Source organism: Ciconia boyciana, chromosome 1 (genome assembly GCF_034638445.1).
Source record: "Ciconia boyciana chromosome 1, ASM3463844v1, whole genome shotgun sequence".
In the NCBI taxonomy this organism is placed as follows: Eukaryota; Metazoa; Chordata; class Aves; order Ciconiiformes; family Ciconiidae; genus Ciconia; species Ciconia boyciana.
The window spans coordinates 94,612,144-94,632,901 of NC_132934.1; the positions used below are offsets into that span (position 1 = coordinate 94,612,144).

Below are 20,758 nucleotides of genomic sequence, written 5' to 3' on the forward strand. Positions count from 1 at the left end.
TTATTTTTCTGTTAGTCCAGCTGAAATGTGAGGAAGCAATGTAGCCATTTGACACATATTGGCCCTTTCTGATAGCCATCATAACCTCCAAACCCAGATGTCTCAGACCAAACTGTTTAGCAGATGAACATGTATTTCACAGGAAAAGCATGTTGCTTGGTCTGTGTAGTAGGTGTGATGGGAAATATGCTGTATTGGTGTCCAGCTAGCGTAAAGGCCAACTTTGTTCTCTTTGCTGCGTTGACATTCTTCAGCTTCTTTTCCACATTTTTTTCTGTTTGTTCAGACAATCTGAATCTTGAAATGATGGAAGGATGCCTGCAGCCTCCTGGGTAAACTGGTGCTGTTGGTAGTTCAGCCAAATGCTTTGCTATAGCTTAAGACTCCACCAGAAATCCAAAGAACTCAAATGTCCGTACACTCCAGCCCAAGCAGACAGTGTGTAAATGTTTAGTCTGAGGTATTTTATTATCTTGTTTCTCTTCTATTTGAGAACCAACATTTAACCTGTCCTGGATTTTTATTTTTTTTTTTTCGGCAGTGGTTGAAAAATATAATGAAGTCAGTTTACTGAAGCTATGTCCTCCCAGTCTCAGTGAAAGAATTAAAAATTCTCTAGGTTGAGGGAGTGGGAAATTATTGCTATGGACTCTGCTTCTGTGAAATCCATGGTGTGTTTGTTTTTGTGTGTGTGGTTTTGTTTTTTTTAAAGTCCCTCAGGCAGAATATTTTCAGAAAAATATTTTTTTTTAATTGTTGAGAATTGTTATTCAATATGCTCAAGAGAAAACATTCTTCCGTGAAATGTGGGAGAGGTTTCAATGTAACGGGCAACCAGGAAACATTACAGATCAAGTTAAAACCTTCTGAATTGGATTTTTTATGGTGGTTGGTGATTATTACTTATTATAGTACATGTTAAATTGCCTTTGCTCACTCCTGATGATTTAGCTTAGATATTCACTCTTGAGTAGCTGAAAGGTTTGAGCAGTGGAATTGATTCCACTTGGACAGAGGTTCCCAGACTTCAGTATAATACTTGACCAGAAAGACATATACTTCCTGTCTGGAAGTTTTTCTTACAATAAGATGGCTTGAAAGGAAGATCTCATTGTTTATTGCAGAGATATGTGGGTGCTATTTTTTAGTTTTACTAGGTGACATAATGATGTCTATCTTAAAATAAATGCTTTTTGAGAACTTCATTTTCACAGACACTTCAGATCAAATCCAGCTGAATCACTGGGCCAGCAGCCACCCCAAATAATTGAGGCCATTTATTTCAGGAGAATGATATCAATGTTCAGTTTGCCCAGGAAGCAGAAGATTCAAGATTAGTCACCTAAGTTAGGATGTTGAGTTGCTATTTAGGTTATTCAGTTCACTTAAGGTGAATTAACTCAGTGCTGGTATAATCGGAGTACCCAGTCTCATACCAGGAATCCAGTGAACAAAACCTCATTTGTCCATTTCATCTACAGTGCATCTTCATATTTAATGGTTGTGGTGACCAACAGTACCAAAGATTGTGAGCTTTCAGACTTGTTTGAATGTATATATTATCAAGAGATCCAAAGGAGAGGAGCAGACTCCTCATTTAGTAGATTGCTGTGCTATAGGTCCTAGTAAAAAGAAAGGTTCTTCAGCAGCCTATGGGTGGTTGTGATGTTCACCAAGTCATCTATTCAGTAGTGACTCTGGGACTAGAGACCTGCAATTTGAATCACTCATAGTCTTGCTCCTGCTCTTCATCCATCCAAATTCACTTTGCTGTGATGTAAGATTTGGCAAATGCTTCAGCAGTATTGCTTGTTAAGCCTGTATTTAACAAGTTGGGCAGAACTGCAACAACTTATAACAATGAAGTCTTAAAACCAGCATGAAAATATTTTAAAGCTTCAACCAAGGTGGGAGATGACTCTGTTCACGAAAACTTCCCTATGGTATAAGAACAGGCAGGATTAAGATTTAAGATTAAACCATGCTTGCTGGAGATAAGCCTGGGGGGAGCACACCAATGTTTGAGGGACGGTGTGCTGGCGAGGTCCTTTGGTCTGTCATGCCAGTGGAGATAGGGGATGGAGATCCATGTGGCAGCAAAGATGAAAGGGTTATGAATGTGTTAGAACCCATAGAAGCGCCTGAGAATGGTCACGTAGGAATTAGGGCTTCTCCCCCCAGAAAGGTGGTGGGATCACTAGCCCAACTGAAGTGCATCTACACCAATGCACGCAGCATGGGCAACAAACAGGAGGAGGTGGAAGCCATTGTGCAGCAGGAAAACTATGATATAGTTGCCATCACGGAAACACGGGGGGATGACTCGCACAACTGGAGTGCTGCAATGGATGGCTATAAACTCTTCAGAAGGGATAGGCAAGGAAGGAGAGGCAGTGGGGTAGCCCTGTATGTTAGGGAGTGTTTTGATTGTCTAGAGCTTGATGATGGTGAAGATAAGGTTGAGTGTTTATGGGTAAGAATCGGGGGAAGGCCAACAAGGCGGATATCATGGTGGGAGTCTGTTATAGACCACCCAACCAGGACGAAGAGACAGATGAAATATTCTATAAGCAGCTGGGAGCATTCTCACAATCGCTAGCCCTTGTTCTCGTGGGGGACGTCAACTTGCCAGATGTCTGCTGGAAATACAATACAGCGCAGAGGAAACAGTCTAGGAGGCTCCTGGAGTGTGTGGAAGATAGATACTTCCTGACACAGCTGGTGAGTGAGCCAACTAGGGAAGGCACCCTGCTGGACCTGTTGTTTGGGAACAGAGAAGGTCTTGTGGGTGAGGAGACAGTTGGAGGCTGTCTAGGGCATAGCGATCACAAAATGATAGAGTTTTTGATTCTTGGAGAAGTAAGGAGAGGGATCAGCAGAACGGCTACCTTGGACTTCTGGAGAGCAGACTTTGGCCTGTTTAGGAGGGTGGTTGACAGAGTCCCTTGGGAAGCAGTCCTGAAGGGCAAAGGAGTCCAGGAAGGCTGGACATTCTTCAAGAAGGAAATCTTAAAGCTGCAGAGGCAGGCCGTCCCCATGTGCCGAACGACGAGCCGGTGGGCAAGAAGACAGGCCTGGCTGAAAGGAGAGCTTTGGCTGGAACTCAGGAAAAAAGGAGAGTTTATGACCTTTGGAAGAAGGGGCTGGCAACTCAGGAGGACTGATACAAAGATGTTGTGAGTTTATGCAGGGAGAAAATTAGAAGGGCCAAAGCCCAGCTAGAACTTACTCTGGCTACTGCTGTAAAAGACCAAAAAAAAGTTTCTGTAAATACATTAGCAACAAAAGGAGGGCTAAGGAGAATCTCCATCCTTTGTTGGACACAGGGCGGGGGGGGAACATGGTGACAAAGGGTGAGGAAAAGGCTGAGGTACTTAATGCCTTCTGTGCCTCAGTCTTTAATAGTAAGACCAGTTGTTCTGTGGGTACCCAGCCCCCTGAGCTGGAAGACAGGGATGGGGAGCAGAATGAAGCTCCCATAGTCCAAGGGAAAATGGTTGGCGACCTGCTACAGCACTTAGACACACACAGGTCTATGGGGCTGGATGGGATCCACCCCAGAGTACTGAGGGAGCTGGCAGAAGTGCTCACCAAGCCCCTTTCAATCCTTTGTCAGCAGTCCTGGCTAACTGGGGCAGTCCCAGTTGACTGGAGGTTAGCAAATGTGATGCCCATCTACAAGAAGGGCTGGAAGGAGGATCCGGGGAACTACAGGCCTGTCAGCCTGACCTCGGTGCTGGGGAAGGTTATGGAGTAGATCATCTTGAGTGCCATCATGCAGCACGTACAGGACAAGCAGGTGATCAGGTCCAGTCAGCAAGGGTTTATGAAAGGCAGGTCCTGCTTGACTAACCTGATCTCCTTCTATGACAAGGTGACCCACTTAGGGGATGAGGGAAAGGCTGTGGATGTTGTCTACCTAGACTTTAGTAAAGCCTTTGACACTGCTTTCCACAGCATTCTCCTGGAGAAACTGCCTGCTCGTGGCTTGGACGGGTGTACTCTTTGCTGGGTAACAAACTGGCTGGCTGGCTGGGCCCACAGAGTTGTGGTGAACAGAGTTAAACCCAGTTGGCAGCTGTGGGACCTGGGGAAGGTGGTGTTCCCCAAGTCTCAGAATTGGGGCCAGTTCTGATTAATATCTGTATCAATGATCTGGACGAGGGGATCGAGTGTACCCTCAGTAAGTTTGCAGATGACACCAAGTTGTGTGGGAGGGTTGATCGGCTTGAGGGTAGGAAGGCTCTACAGAGGGACCTGGACAGGCTGCATCGATGGGCCAAGGCCAATTGTATGAGGCTGAACAAGGCCAAGTGCTGGGTCCTGCACTTGGGTCACAACAACCCCATGCAACGCTACAGGCTTGGGGAAGAGTGGCTGGAAAGCTGCCAGGCAGAGAAGGACAGGGGGGTGTTGGTCGATAGCTGGCTGAACATGAGCTAGCAGTGTGCCCAGGTGGCCCAGAAGGCCAATAGCATCCTGGCTTGTATCAGGAATAGTGTGGCCAGCAGGACTAGGGAAGTGATTGTCCCCCTGTACTCGGCACTGGTGAGGCCGCACCTCGAATACTGTGTTCAGTTTTGGGCCCCTCACTCCAAGAAGGACATTGAGGTGCTGGAGCGTGTCCAGAGAGGGGGAACGAAGCTGGTGAAGGGTCTAGAGCACAAGTCCTGTGAGGAGCAGCTGAGGGAACTGGGGTTGTTTAGCCTAGAGAAAAGGAAGCTCACAGGAGACCTTATTGCTGTCTCCAACTACCTGAAAGGAGGTTGTAGCGAAGTGGGTGTCAGTTTCTTCTCCTAAGTAACAAGTGATAGGACAAGAGGAAGTGGCCTCAAGTTGTGCCAGGGGAGGTTTAGACTGGATCTTAGGAAAAATTTCTTCACCAAAAGGGTTGTCTAACATTGGCACAGGCTGCCCAGGGAAGTGGTTGAGTCACCATCCCTGGAGGTATTTAAAAGATGTGTAGATGTGGTGCTTAGGGACATGGTGTAGTGGTGGACTTGGCAGTGCTAGGTTAAGGGTAGGAGTTGGTGATCTTAAAGGTCTTTTCCAACCTAAGTAATTCTGTGATTCTAAGAGCATGAGCTTTTTACTTTTATGTTGATAAATAAGATCATTCTTCCTTGTTGCTCAAAACCTTTTACGCTCTAAACCTTATTCTTGTTGTCATTGTACAAAGCTATCTCCGTTACTTAACTTAGCAGAAACAGAGGCTTTGTGACACAGGGATGTTTTTCAGGCGATGTAGGAATATTCACAGGCAAAGTACTGCTCTGTTGGATTGAAAGGGAAAGGTATTTAACCCTGTTGCCATTTCACATGATGGAGGAGCATGAGCTACACTTTTAAAGGGGGTGCTAAAGCCTTTCTTGTTACTCTCAATAAGTAAATCCATGTTGCTAGCTTCTACTGTCAGACAGATTATGTTGCTTTTGTGTACTTATTTAGGTATTGTCCCAAAGGTCTTTTAAAACCAGTGGGTTCTCCATGTGGCCTTCAAGAGAAAGAAAACTTAAAAAAAAAAAAAAAAAATCTAAAATGTCTTAAAATTAAAAAACCCCTTTGAGAATTTTCTCTTGTTTCCATACAAACCTAGGCAAATATTACAAAATGTGTTTTGTGAATTTTCATTCAAAATTTTAACTGGATGCTTAATACAAAAGCAATCAAGATAGTTCTCTGCCTTATTCTACCCAACATAAGGACAAAACTTCCTATAAAGCAAGGCTTTGTTAGTCCTTCCTCTATAATCACATAGGAGCTCCAAAAATTGAATCCCCCCCAGTTGTAATGGTTTTCCTTATGATCTGAGAGTTAGGATATATGGCTGTGCATCTGGAAACTTTTTCTACTTATCTCCAAGATCTTAGTACAAATAATACTAACAGGCAACCAGCCACGGAAATTATGATGCTTGGACTGTGTCTTTGAAAAGGATGTTTTGAGTGATGCATGGTTATAATTTTCAGGATTGCATTCAGATGTCAGAACTGGCAGTTGCTTCCCCAAACAGCAAGTGTTCAAGCTGACAGACAAGATTGTAATAATAACCAACAGAAAATTTTACAAGGAATTCTATATAGCACAATATCCATTTTTGACTACATGCAGAGTCATTAGGCAGTGAAAGTTTTATTAAATCCACAGACTGAGAATAACAGAGACTGAATTCAGTCACTGAATTTGGGGAAAGTCAGTAAGCAATGTGTATGAATGCTCCTTTATTCCTTATTAAAATGACAAAGACTTTCCCAGTGCGTTTTCCATATATTTACCCCAGGTCTGTTCCATGTGAGCACCCCTGTAAGCACCTTTGAGACAATTATCTGTCCTAGCTGCTGGGATTGTCTCGCTGCAAACTAAAGTGAAGAAAAAGATAGCAATAATATATGAACTGTGTCCCTGAAAAGTTCTGAGGCATAGACATGAGTACTGGAGGCAAATTTACAATTTGATGTCTTTTTAACCAGAGTAAGGCTGCATTAAGGTGTTCAAAACCTTTTGTATTACAGCTGACGGAAATGTCATGGGATAGTTTAGAAAGAAGCAACACAGTATTTCAATACAAACTTGGCAGAACAACCACAAAAAAAGCATTTAAAAAAAAAAAAGTCTGTTTTTAGGATGTCTCTGTTTTCAGGCTGTAGAAAAGATACAGGACTTGTTTTAAACTGCTGAATGATCCTTCTGACAGACCTGTGCTCCTATCCTGACACGTACATATTCACTTAAAATATACGTTGTTGAAATTTCTTCCAGGAGAACATTCAGCTAAAAAGGTGGGTGATCCAAAGAAAATGTGCTTGCTGTCCAAAATGCCTGTTGTTCCCTCACTTCAAATATTGACATTTGTCTGGGTGCTTCTTGTTGTTTAGGTTGTCCACAGACCAATTTAACTGAGGCCAGCTTGCCAAGAAATAGGACTTGTCTCAATAGGAAATTTCATAATCATTACCACTTTTTAGTGCACACTTTGTCTCATTTCATTCTTTTTTTTTAATTGTAATCAATGTAACTTACACATCGATGAAGCTTGCTACCTGAATGTCACCATGCCACACTGTTCTGCTGTCACAGTAATGTTCAGTACTCCATTTTTTCTACATTTATTTTCACTTAATGTTTAGGTATGCATTACTAGATCAATATTGTTCAAAGATCTGTTCACTGATATGTTACTTCAGGGTTATAATTCACTGCTATGTGCATGGTGTCAGAGAAAGACATTGGAAGAAACATGTCACACATGATTACAGATCTATAGTCAGACAAAGTAGTTTTCATTCTAGAGAAATGTTTCTTTCAGTTTAGTCTTCACTCTTAGATTGGCTGAAAGATCTTGGGAGAAGGCAAATTCTTGTGAAGACTTGCTAATCTTAAAAAGTGCCTTAATCTGTCCTTATTGTGTTGTAACTTTTGCTTTATAATTACTTTATAAATTGCTTTATAATTCCTATAGTTATGTTGTCATTTCAAGGGGCAGCTTAATGGCACAAGAGAATAGAGATAGCAAGGGAAAATCTGATTTGATTCCAGAAAAAGAAATTCACAGTGAAGGAGATCAAACACTGGAACAAGATGCCCAAAGAAATATTAAAATCTTCATGCTTGGAAATATTCTAGATTTGGCTGGATATGATCCTGAGCAACCTGCTCTAACTTCAAAGACTGATCTGCTTTTAGCAGGGACTTGGACTAGATGACCTCCAGAGGTCCCTTCCAACCTAAATCATTCTCAGATTCTGAGAATTTTCTGCTCTTTTGTTAATAGTTTGTGAAGCAATTGCTAGCGTATGAAGGCTTAAAAATCTGAAAATCTTAAGGATAGCAATAAAATTATAATAGTAAAATCTTCCCTCTGAATATCACTTACAGTGACACAAAATATTTCACCAAGTTACCACAGACTGAATTCACCATCATTTGTACCAGGGAGGTCACTACTGTCTCCCCCTGGCTAATGGGCCTAACTCCTTTTTCTTTTTGAAAATAAAGCATCAGTTTCCACCTTCCACTGACTTTGCTGGCACTTTGCCAATTAATATAGCATAGATGACCATTGTAATGAATGGTTCATTCCACCTCCCAGCAGTGGAAGAATCTTCCCTACTGCATGCTGACAGTGCTTTTCCTTGTTTCATTTGAAGTCTCCCAAATTACAGGGTTTCCGCTACTGCATTTGCCAATCTAACTATTAAACAGAGAACTCAATCTCATTAAGTTTTCCCTAATCCCAGCCTAAGTTTTCTCCTCTTATCTTTTCCTGTTAATCTTAATTCTATCTCACATATTACATTAATATACTTGTCTCACTCCTTGTGTTTAAATATTTCTCATTCTTTTAGCAGCTTATATGTTATCACTTTCATTTTCCTCTGGGTATTGCTCTTCCCAGCCATTTTTTTGTTTCTCTGAAGTCTTGCTGTCTTTTTGATCACTGGGCATGTAGAACTAAGCAGAGCCTTCAAAGCCCACATGTACCGAAGCCAAGAAGAATTTAGGTTATTTTTTCCTTGCTCTGTGATGAGGTACCTCTGCAAAAACAGGACAGAAGTGCATTTAACTTTCCTTTCCTGAATTTATATTACAGCGCAGCTGTAGAAATTTATCATCCACTGTCTCCATCAGGCCTCCTTCAGCATTGCTGCCTCCCCATGGAATAGTCCCGCTGTGTAGGTGTGCTCTGGGATGTTAGAGATGATCCTTTAAGACAGGTCGTTAAAATTACTGGGTTCATATTTCTCACTGGAAAAACAGAAATGGAGGATAAATGTAGTGAAATGCTCTATATGCACTGAAACAAGCCAAGCCATGGGATCTGGCTCCAGCATAGCCTTCCTTTTAACATGTTTAAAATATTAATAGATGCTACCTACATGCGATGCAACTGTATGAAAGCACAGACTGTGCAGAGATTTTTCATGCAGCTCTTAACTCACATCATGTGTTATAAAAAGGTCATCTGATGGACATGGGACCAAATGAGAAATACTTCAAGCATATGAAGCAAACAAGTGGAGAAAGGGAGAAGAGAATCAAACTGAATGCGGGAAGGAGCAGGAGGGAGCAGGCCAAGGAAGTGGTAACTCCCCAATGTAAATACCCTATGTAGCTCTCCCACTCAAAGATCACATGATAAATGAACAGCTATCCAAATTCTCATTCCCTTTTCTTCTGCCAATCTCCACTCCATCTGACTCCAACCCTGAGGAGGCCTGCTGAGTGTGTGTCTCTGTGTGTGCACAAAAGGACCACTTGTACCTGCTTATCTTTTGGGTATGTTCTTTGTTCAACAGTACCAGGAATATGTTTCTGTTTAGCTAGAAAAAGAACATGTTCTATTTCACATTGAACCTCCCTTGAGGGAAAAGCAAACAAATGTGTTTAAATTGCAAGAAGAAAAAGTTCACCAAATCAAAATAGTCTGATGGGTCTCTAAACTCAAAACAGAAGCATGGGAGGTTTGCCCACCGGTATGAAGATGTGAGTCTGAATTGCCAGAGAGGGAGGCCAACATGCCAGCAAAGCTCTCCCTTCACTACGTCAGGAAAAAACAGGGGCCCTATGTTAACTGGCAATTCATCAGTCTCTGACAGTAATCCACCCACAGGCAAAAGCGCTGTGCATCTACATTTCTACATCAGCTGCTGTGAGGCACACAGGCAGTCTTGCAAACAGATAAATACTCAGCCCGCTCCCCAGGGGATGTTACCACACAGTCTGACCTGTGAGACACTGAACCCACCGTCCATCATTTAGAGCCCCAGCTATATCTGCTTCTGTTTATCATGAAACTTGGCTGTAGAATCTATTAGATAAAACAGCCTTTATTAAGCCTCTAAATAATAGCTGTGCTGCAGTAATAAGCCAGTCATGTCTGTCAAAAGCTTGGGAAAAGCTGTATTCAGTTCAAAACAGTACTCTTATTTCCAACTTTTTAACAGAGACCAGCTTCTAAATATGATATCTTTTTGCTAGTGTTTCTGGAAGTCAACCTTTCTGTCTGTTTTTTCTTTGGCATCTACTATTCCAGCAAAGAATGATCTTAATTTTATATAAAGTTGGTTAGTTTTTCATCTCACAGTTATTAGAAAAGCAAAGCTTATGAATTGGTCAGTGTTTCTAATATATTCCAGTTTGCATCTCCAAAGTTAAATCAATAATGATTTGTGGTTTGTGGGTTGGTTTGTTTGTTTTTTTTTTTTTTACTTGGGCACATCTTAGGAACAACACAAATTTTCACCTTAGCCTGCCTGTGGGCTCTGTCCTGCCGTGTGTTTTCCAGCAAGGTTTGCACTGGCTTCTCTGCTTGTACTTCGTGTTGAGTGATAGCAAAATGGCTTCCTCTCAGTGGGCAAAAGGGTTATGGCCTTTTTGCTCTGTCTGGCATCTGGTCACAAATTAAAAGCCCACAAAATTGAGGGACAGATTTCATAGAGATGTACTAGAGCTCTAAACCAGGCTACTGGACTCTGGAATAGAAAATATACTAAGCAAGACTTTTTAAAAACTTCTGCTGATGCTGCATATCTCAGTTTGGGAAGAGGGGAGGACACCATTAGATACTCTAAATGAATGTGATTTTCAGGAGATACAGATTCTGAAAAGGGTTCCCTTTAAAAGTATATCAAAGTAGGAAATTCCATCCAGCCTTTTTTTTTTCCGAACAGCCAGTGTTTTTCTGTCTCTTCTCTGTACCTGTTCAATATTACCCGCTTGTTCTAACAATCCTTTTCTTCAGCTGTGTAGTTTCCATACCTAATATCTAAACATCAAGTGAAAAGTTGCTGATGTCTTAACAGGATCTTAAAAAGATGCTTCCCTCTTTACATCTAATAACTCTGTGACGCAGGACTAGGCATCCTAGTTATGTCCATTCATATCTATGTCAATATATTTTATTTGTGAAACTATAATCTGAAAATACTCATTAATTTTTTTTATTAATGAGTTATTTTGATTTCCTTGAGGAAAAATTTGCCAAAAAGATAATTAACTAGAGATAAAAATCTTATTAAAGCAGGCTTTTCCCATAGGATGTATGCTCTGTTTTATTTTTTACTAATCTCTGTCCTTTTGCCAAAAGAAGGTGAAATATCTGCAGTTTACTATCAGGGAGCAACAAAGATTGGCTGCTCCCTAAGGGTTGGGATGCTGGGAGTGGCGGGGGCTGCCCAGGGCAGCACTTCATCAGGCCTTGGTCCATGCCACCGCCCCTAGCCAGGGAACAGGCCAGGCTGGAGGGCAGTTGGGGGCAGACCCAGCCCTGGGCATCGGGCACCTCTGTGGTGATATGGCAGGTCCAAGGCCAAGCTGGAAATGTAAGCCAGTGATTCACGGTCAGGATCAGGTCTGGTGAGGGTAACCAGCGCCAGACACAGCCCCGTGATCACCAGACACATCCATCGTGATGGGCAGGCGTGAGGTCGCCGAGACGAGCAGCTCCGGTGCCGGCGCGCTCCGCAGCGGAGCGCTCCAGCGCGGTGCACGGGGGGTTCCCAAACCGCGGTAACCTCGGGGGAGCAGAGAGAGCCACCAGGAGCCCGCAGCTCGCGCAACAGCGGCTGATGAGGCCTGGGCACCCCCCAGTATAACAGAAGCCCTCAGGGAGCGCTGGCAACCGGGAGCGCTGCAAACGGCGCATGGCGCGGCAGTTTGCGTGGAAGGGTGTGCAGGAAGGGCGCTGAGGCTCTGCCGGCTCGACCAGGGAGCAATGGGATCCACCCGGCAGAAAGCCACGGCCTCTCTAAGCTCTGCACCCACCACGACTGACGCAGCTCCCCAGACAGAGCTCCGGCGGGAACACGCTGCCGCCCAGGTGCCAGGCTGCAGGCTGTGCCCTTCCCTCATGGCAGTACCGGAGGGCAGCAGTGAGCACGCCTGTGGGAGTGCGCCCAGGCAGAGGAACTCCTCCGCTTAGTGACAGAGCTCCGGGAGGAGGTGAGTAGGTTGAGGAGTATCAGGGAGCGTGCGAGAGAGAGACACCACTGGAATCGCGCCCTACCTTCCCTGCGACAGGCCGACAGGCCGCACGATACGGAGGACTCCCTATCCTCGCTCCGCCTGGCTGAACACAGTGACTTAAGGGATAGGGAGCAATGGCGACGAGTTCCTGCCTGGCGCAGGATGCGCGTCTCCTCTGTGACTGCCCCACCTTCCCAGGTGCCCTTGCATAACAGGTATGAGGCTCTGCAAGTGGAACCGAACAATGACGAGGATGATGGTTCATCTAGCTTGGAGGTGTTGCTGAGGTTAAGTCAGCCTACGCCCTGCATCAAAACCGCTTCCATAAAGAAAAAAAGTTGGGTCATTGTCATAGGAGACTCCCTTCTGAAGGGAACAGAAGGCCCAGTATGCAGACCAGACCCACTTCTTAGGGAAGTCTGCTGCCTCCCTGGGGCCCGGGTAAAAGATGTGAAGAGAAAACTTCCTACCCTGGTATGGCCCTCAGATTACTATCCATTATTGATTTTTTAGGTAGGCAGTGATGAAGCTGCAACTAGAAGTCCGACAGCAACCAAGAGAGACTCAAAGGCCTTGGGACAACTGGTTAAGGGATCAGGAGCACAAGTAGTGTTGTCCTCTATCCTTCCAGTTGCAGGGAACCACGAGGGAAGACACAGGAAGAGCCAGCAGATCAATACCTGGCACCAGGCCTGGCATCACCAGCAGAATTTTGGCGTTTTTGATCATGTGTCTGTCTAAATGACACCAGGCCTGCTGGCGACAGATGGGGGACACCTGTCTCAAAGGGGGAAAGGATCTTTGCACAGGAGTTAGCATGGCTCATTGAAAGAGCTGTAAACTAGTTTTGAAGGGGGAAAGGGATAAAACCAGGCTCGCTAGAGATAAGCCTGGGGGCGGCACACCAATGTTTGAGGGACGGTGTGCTGGCGAGGTCCTTTGGTCTGTCATGCCAGTGGAGATAGGGGATGGAGATCCATGTGGCAGCAAAGATGAAAGGGTTATGAATGTGTTAGAACCCATAGAAGCACCTGAGAATGGTCACGTAGGAATTAGGGCTTCTCCCCCCAGAAAGGTGGTGGGATCACTAGCCCAACTGAAGTGCATCTACACCAATGCACGCAGCATGGGCAACAAACAGGAGGAGGTGGAAGCCATTGTGCAGCAGGAAAACTATGATATAGTTGCCATCACGGAAACACGGGGGGATGACTCGCACAACTGGAGTGCTGCAATGGATGGCTATAAACTCTTCAGAAGGGATAGGCAAGGAAGGAGAGGCAGTGGGGTAGCCCTGTATGTTAGGGAGTGTTTTGATTGTCTAGAGCTTGATGATGGTGAAGATAAGGTTGAGTGTTTATGGGTAAGAATCGGGGGAAGGCCAACAAGGCGGATATCATGGTGGGAGTCTGTTATAGACCACCCAACCAGGACGAAGAGACAGATGAAATATTCTATAAGCAGCTGGGAGCATTCTCACAATCGCTAGCCCTTGTTCTCGTGGGGGACGTCAACTTGCCAGATGTCTGCTGGAAATACAATACAGCGCAGAGGAAACAGTCTAGGAGGCTCCTGGAGTGTGTGGAAGATAGATACTTCCTGACACAGCTGGTGAGTGAGCCAACTAGGGAAGGCACCCTGCTGGACCTGTTGTTTGGGAACAGAGAAGGTCTTGTGGGTGAGGAGACAGTTGGAGGCTGTCTAGGGCATAGCGATCACAAAATGATAGAGTTTTTGATTCTTGGAGAAGTAAGGAGAGGGATCAGCAGAACGGCTACCTTGGACTTCTGGAGAGCAGACTTTGGCCTGTTTAGGAGGGTGGTTGACAGAGTCCCTTGGGAAGCAGTCCTGAAGGGCAAAGGAGTCCAGGAAGGCTGGACATTCTTCAAGAAGGAAATCTTAAAGCTGCAGAGGCAGGCCGTCCCCATGTGCCGAACGACGAGCCGGTGGGCAAGAAGACAGGCCTGGCTGAAAGGAGAGCTTTGGCTGGAACTCAGGAAAAAAGGAGAGTTTATGACCTTTGGAAGAAGGGGCTGGCAACTCAGGAGGACTGATACAAAGATGTTGTGAGTTTATGCAGGGAGAAAATTAGAAGGGCCAAAGCCCAGCTAGAACTTACTCTGGCTACTGCTGTAAAAGACCAAAAAAAAGTTTCTGTAAATACATTAGCAACAAAAGGAGGGCTAAGGAGAATCTCCATCCTTTGTTGGACACAGGGCGGGGGGGGAACATGGTGACAAAGGGTGAGGAAAAGGCTGAGGTACTTAATGCCTTCTGTGCCTCAGTCTTTAATAGTAAGACCAGTTGTTCTGTGGGTACCCAGCCCCCTGAGCTGGAAGACAGGGATGGGGAGCAGAATGAAGCTTCCATAGTCCAAGGGAAAATGGTTGGCGACCTGCTACAGCACTTAGACACACACAGGTCTATGGGGCTGGATGGGATCCACCCCAGAGTACTGAGGGAGCTGGCAGAAGTGCTCACCAAGCCCCTTTCAATCCTTTGTCAGCAGTCCTGGCTAACTGGGGCAGTCCCAGTTGACTGGAGGTTAGCAAATGTGATGCCCATCTACAAGAAGGGCCGGAAGGAGGATCCGGGGAACTACAGGCCTGTCAGCCTGACCTCGGTGCTGGGGAAGGTTATGGAGTAGATCATCTTGAGTGCCATCATGCAGCACGTACAGGACAAGCAGGTGATCAGGTCCAGTCAGCAAGGGTTTATGAAAGGCAGGTCCTGCTTGACTAACCTGATCTCCTTCTATGACAAGGTGACCCACTTAGGGGATGAGGGAAAGGCTGTGGATGTTGTCTACCTAGACTTTAGTAAAGCCTTTGACACTGCTTTCCACAGCATTCTCCTGGAGAAACTGCCTGCTCGTGGCTTGGACGGGTGTACTCTTTGCTGGGTAACAAACTGGCTGGCTGGCTGGGCCCACAGAGTTGTGGTGAACAGAGTTAAACCCAGTTGGCAGCTGTGGGACCTGGGGAAGGTGGTGTTCCCCAAGTCTCAGAATTGGGGCCAGTTCTGATTAATATCTGTATCAATGATCTGGACGAGGGGATCGAGTGTACCCTCAGTAAGTTTGCAGATGACACCAAGTTGTGTGGGAGGGTTGATCGGCTTGAGGGTAGGAAGGCTCTACAGAGGGACCTGGACAGGCTGCATCGATGGGCCAAGGCCAATTGTATGAGGCTGAACAAGGCCAAGTGCTGGGTCCTGCACTTGGGTCACAACAACCCCATGCAACGCTACAGGCTTGGGGAAGAGTGGCTGGAAAGCTGCCAGGCAGAGAAGGACAGGGGGGTGTTGGTCGATAGCTGGCTGAACATGAGCTAGCAGTGTGCCCAGGTGGCCCAGAAGGCCAATAGCATCCTGGCTTGTATCAGGAATAGTGTGGCCAGCAGGACTAGGGAAGTGATTGTCCCCCTGTACTTGGCACTGGTGAGGCCGCACCTCGAATACTGTGTTCAGTTTTGGGCCCCTCACTCCAAGAAGGACATTGAGGTGCTGGAGCGTGTCCAGAGAGGGGGAACGAAGCTGGTGAAGGGTCTAGAGCACAAGTCCTGTGAGGAGCAGCTGAGGGAACTGGGGTTGTTTAGCCTAGAGAAAAGGAAGCTCACAGGAGACCTTATTGCTGTCTCCAACTACCTGAAAGGAGGTTGTAGCGAAGTGGGTGTCAGTTTCTTCTCCTAAGTAACAAGTGATAGGACAAGAGGAAGTGGCCTCAAGTTGTGCCAGGGGAGGTTTAGACTGGATCTTAGGAAAAATTTCTTCACCAAAAGGGTTGTCTAACATTGGCACAGGCTGCCCAGGGAAGTGGTTGAGTCACCATCCCTGGAGGTATTTAAAAGATGTGTAGATGTGGTGCTTAGGGACATGGTGTAGTGGTGGATTTGGCAGTGCTAGGTTAATGGTTGGGCTTTATGATCTTTTCCAACCTAAATGATTCTACGAGGTCAGCCTATGGGTCAGGGTCTGGGTCTGGGTCAGTGGGGTCCATGGGCAGGGACAGGCTGCAATGTGGTGGGGCCATAGCTGAGGCTGGAGCCAAGCAGAGCTTCAGCCTGGAGCAGCTCCCACAGGAAGGGGAGGTCAGCCCTGGCTGAGTCCTCCTCACAATCACCAAAGGAAGGGGACAGCTCTCAGCTGCATTACCTTTAAGTCAGCCCTGGGCCCTGGCAGCCAAACCTACAGGACAAGGATGCTGTCACGGTGCTTACATTCTTTTTAGATAAATACTTGAAAATAGTAATTTTAGAAACCACAAAGATGTCTATTTCTAGTGGAGACTGTTTATTATTATTCATGGAAGATCTAAGGCAAGGTAGGCACCTTGATGTTTTTTTCAAGGGGTGACAAAATTCAAAGAAAAGACTTGCAGTTGCCTACAGTGCTTCTCCATGCAGTACCAAGAGACATAACAAGAGACGTTGCTGTCCTAAGGATAGCTAATACTGCATATTCCATAGATCTTTTTAAAGGAAAGGTATCTGAGGGGTCAGAGGGAGAGGATGAGAGGGGCTGAGTGATGTGGTCAGCCTAAAAGTATAGAGATTGTTCAAAATTGACTATAAGGAAGATTCTACTTTACTACAGTTTAACAACCTTAGCATAACTCATTGTATACAGCAGGCCCTTTCCCCCTCTCAGTCTCTGCGCTGAATTCCCAATTAGAGCTTTTTTTTTGGATAAAAGCAGTAAGATCAGTATTAGGAATTTGACTTCCTACTATCTTTTGTAAGGGACATAAACTGACTTTCAGCTGGAGTCTTTAAAGCTGAGGAGCCCCACCTTGTTCTTCATAATTTCTTTGGTGCAACAGAAAGGGTAACCATCAATCCATATAACCATGAAACAGGGATTTCACACACAGATATAGAACTTGAAAGGATATTGATCATTTGTGACATTAGCAGCTTAGTGCTTGTTGCAGCACCTGGCTCTTTGCTGCATTGAACACCTACCATTACAGTTGCCTCAAATACTTACACAGAGATCAGGCCCTAAAATAAAACAGAAACCCAGCTGTGCTTTCCCAGTCAGCCTCTGTTCCATCCTTAGAAATGAGCTTGTTCTTTCTCAAATTATGTTTTCTCATTTCTCCCTGTTGAAAACTTTTCCATTGTGAACTCGGACAATTAGTTTAAAATTGTCTCTTCTGCCCAGCAATGACCTGTTATGCACAGTATGGCTGTAGCATGGGGAAAAAAAGTTGTCTTTCTGGAACAGCAAATGTAATCTTCTTTTCTCACCCAATCCCATATATTTTTTAGCAAAAAGGGGGGAATAGAAAGAAAACTATTTATTCAGGCTTTTGCATTGTGTTACCAATATAGCAGGGGCCCTGGAAAGCTTAACTCCTGAGAGGTTTGCCAAAAGTATCCTTAAAGAAAACAGTGAAAGAACTAATTATGTTGTATCGTTCTGGAAATAAAGACACCCTGTGTTGCAGTAATATGGCATCCCTATAGACCTGGAGACAATATTATTTATAGTAATAAAATCTAGTTCTTATTTGGAATTTTTTCTGACTTGGTCTCTAAGTGTTTTACAAACTAAGTCTCTCATCTCCATTTTGCAGATGGAATAACTGAGATACTGACTTTATCCCAAACACTAGCAGTAGAGCCAGAATCAGAATTCGAGACTTGTGGGCACTACCCTTTGCACAGAGCAGGAAGCCACACTGCCCCTGCAAGGGCACTGACACCACCATGTGAGAGCACCAAATGATAGGGGCGATGTCTTTGAGGTGGATTTTGGAGAAGCACTCTGTTCTCCCTCCAGTCAGCCACAGTTCTACTACTGGAGTCAGAGGGAGCTGAGTTTTAGATCGTGAGTTTTCTTAAGAAACCCCTATCTTTAGTACATCTTATGCGTAGCAGTACCTATTATTAGGGTATCTGTTTGCCTTATTCACCGTGAGTGAGTCCCACATGATTACATCTCTGCAGCCGAAAGCCCCTTCTAAACTCCACTTTGGGATGAAGTAGCTGCTCTACAGGCTGTTAGTCTCCGCAGTTAGAGATAATACACCAAACCTATTATACCAGCAACTTATGGCTTACTTACAGAGCCATGATTTTCTTGCGTAAATAATCAGTCAAGATTTCGTCTGTCCAGTTGTTGTCCTGCTTCCAAAAGGGCAGATGGTTAGCTTCAGAATGCCTTCAGTTTTTCTCCTGGCTGCAAAGTAGCCTGAATCTTCACTAATATGGGAAGCCCAGAGCCCCAGTGGAGTACCAACTAACAGGTTTCAAAATGCTGGAGAGAGTAAGACCTTTGAAGCTCTTAAACGTCTTGTCTCCTACTGACAATGTCCAATACATCCCTTCCTCTCTGCTAAAAAGAAGTCCCCACTGCATCCTTTAAAAATAGGGATAACAAAAGCATTCAGTGCAAAATAATTGTTGCTGATAAGAAACTGCCTCCCTTTTATTCACTGTAATTTGAACAGCTGCAGCCTTCTTTTCAGTCTTGAAGGAGGTCATTTTTAAATTACCTCTATCCTGACATTTTGCATTTTGGGGCTAATTATGTATGATGAATCATAGAATTATTAAGGTTGGAAAAGACCTCTAAGATCATCTAGTCCAACTGTCAACCCAACACCTCCATGCCTACTAAACCATGTCCCTAAGTGCCACGTCTACACATTTTTTGAAGTCCTCCAGGGTTGGTGACTCCACCTCTCTGGGCAGCCTGTGCCAATGCTTGACCACCCTTTCGGTGAAGAAATTTTTCCTAAGATCCAATCTGAACCTCTCCTGATGCAACTTGAGTCTGTTTCCTCTCGTCCTATCACTTGTTACTTGGGAGAAGAAACTGATACCCACCTCACTACAACCTCCTTTCAGGTAGTTGGAGACAGCAATAAGGTCTTCCCTGAGCCTCCGCTTCTCCAGACTAAACAACCCCAGTTCCCTCAGCCGCTCCTCATAAGACTTGTGCTCTAGACCCTTCACCAGCTTCGTTCCCCTTCTCTGGACATGCTCCAGCACCTCAATGTCCTTCTTGGAGTGAGGGGCCCAAAACTGAACACAGTATTCGAGGTGTGGCCTCACCAGTGCTGAGTACAGGGGGACAGTCACTTCCCTAGTCCTGCTGGCTGCGCTATTTCTGATGCTGTTGGCTTTCTTGGCCACCTGGGCACACTGCCGGCTCATATTCAGCCGGCTGTCAACCAGCACCCCCAGGTCCTTCTCTGCTGGGCAGCTTTCCAGCCACTCTTCCCCAAGCCTGTAACGTTGCATGGGGTTGTTGTGACCCAAGTGCAGGACCCAGCACTTGGCCTTGTTGAACGTCATACGATTGGCCTGGCCCCATCGATCCAGCCTGTCCAGATCCCTCTGTAGAGCCTTCCTACCCTCAAGCAGATCGACACTCCAGCTGAATGAGGAAAGACGAATGGCTGTATCAGACTGAATGGGTTGAACTCTAGCTAGTCCTGCAACCAGTCACTAAAACAATATGCATAGAAGAGCATCAGAAAGGGGCAACTTCACACTAATACATTGTCAGCATAGTCATGTTTTCTAGCAATCTGCAATTCAGAGACTATCTGAAATCAGAGACTATGTGTTTAAGGTCTGTCAGGAAAAAGGGACCATCAGTTGAGGAGACACTGGGTCTAGGTCTACTGCAGTCACATGACTAGTACATTCATTTTTTTAATGCCATATCGCTTTCTGTTTAATTCACATATTTTTTTCTGCAGCTCACATAACTTTGTGAATTATTTTTCAAAAAGCCTATTCTTGCTACTTGGCCACAGTAGAGAATTTTTATTATGGCATGAAGAATTTCTCTGATCTGATGTCACCTAACTCAGAAGTAGTTTCTCTTTCGCCACATGTCTACCTACTAGCACTGTTTCCAAAAGATGCCAAAATTAAGTTCTCTATGTTTCATGTTTAAATCATTATCAAACATGTCTGGAAAAGGACAAATCCTAATGGGAAACAAACATCTTCCTTTATTATAAGTTCTTATCAGTATCTTCAGGTTTTTTTCAGGAGAACACTTGCATGTTTTGCCAGTTATGCACTATAATCTGGAATACTACAGGGGCTCCTCCTATTTTTTTCTTCATAACAAGACCTGCAACTGCTTCTCCAAGTTGCTGGACAACTAATCTACGAAAATTTGGATAGTATGTTAAAATGAATGATGTGCTCTATAATTAACTTCCTGACTTACCTGACCAAAACCAGAGTCTAGTGGTGGTGTGTCCCCTCTCTAAACAATGTAATTAGACTAGTGGCATTCCTTGGAGGAAAATCTCCATTCAGCTTACATCTGTAGGAGTGATATGTATTACAAGCTTAATGTCTAGAAGGAGGTAGGACTATATTTACAATATAGAAGTTACAATTCTGATTCTCAGCAAGTTAATTTATTGTGATTTTGGGGAATAAATTGTGCTTATACACCATTATGGTTAAGTTTTCTCTTCCATGCTTCAACAGGCTAATATATCAGTATGCATCATTACTTATATAGTACCAACAAGTAAAATTCCACTAATACTAAAGTGAACATCTGTAAATCTTGAATGATGAAAGTCTAAAGCAGACAAACATGTGACAAGACACTGGACCAAAGACTTAGCATCAGGAATATGTGGGGAGTTACTCTAGAACATGAATGAAGAAAGAATAGCTTTGAAGAAGTAGATTTTCAAGTAATTAAAGTGTGTATTTTGCAGAGCCTCAGAAAGCGATTATTGCTGGGAATTATGCAAGAGACTTGGATTGCTCTAGGAGAGCTTGTGTTGCAGCATACCTTAACGAGAAAA

General features: G+C 44.6%; 1 protein-coding gene across 50 annotated transcripts in view; it reads left to right on the forward strand.

Annotated features, from left to right (window-relative positions):
- The window catches only part of LOC140661310 (uncharacterized), a 274,629-nt gene that overhangs the window by 204,838 nt on the left and 49,033 nt on the right, over positions 1-20,758 (forward strand). For 32 of the 50 annotated variants that reach the window (XM_072883389.1, XM_072883483.1, XM_072883493.1 and 29 more), the window contains exons 7-8: positions 8,958-9,095; positions 9,214-9,276. The exons of 17 other annotated variants lie outside the window; for them this stretch is intronic. In XM_072883389.1, the coding sequence (XP_072739490.1) occupies positions 8,958-9,095; positions 9,214-9,276 (201 nt within the window). Of the gene's footprint in view, positions 1-8,957; positions 9,096-9,210; positions 9,277-20,758 lie in introns of all 50 variants that reach the window. One more of the 50 variants, XR_012045739.1, reaches the window with a different exon arrangement.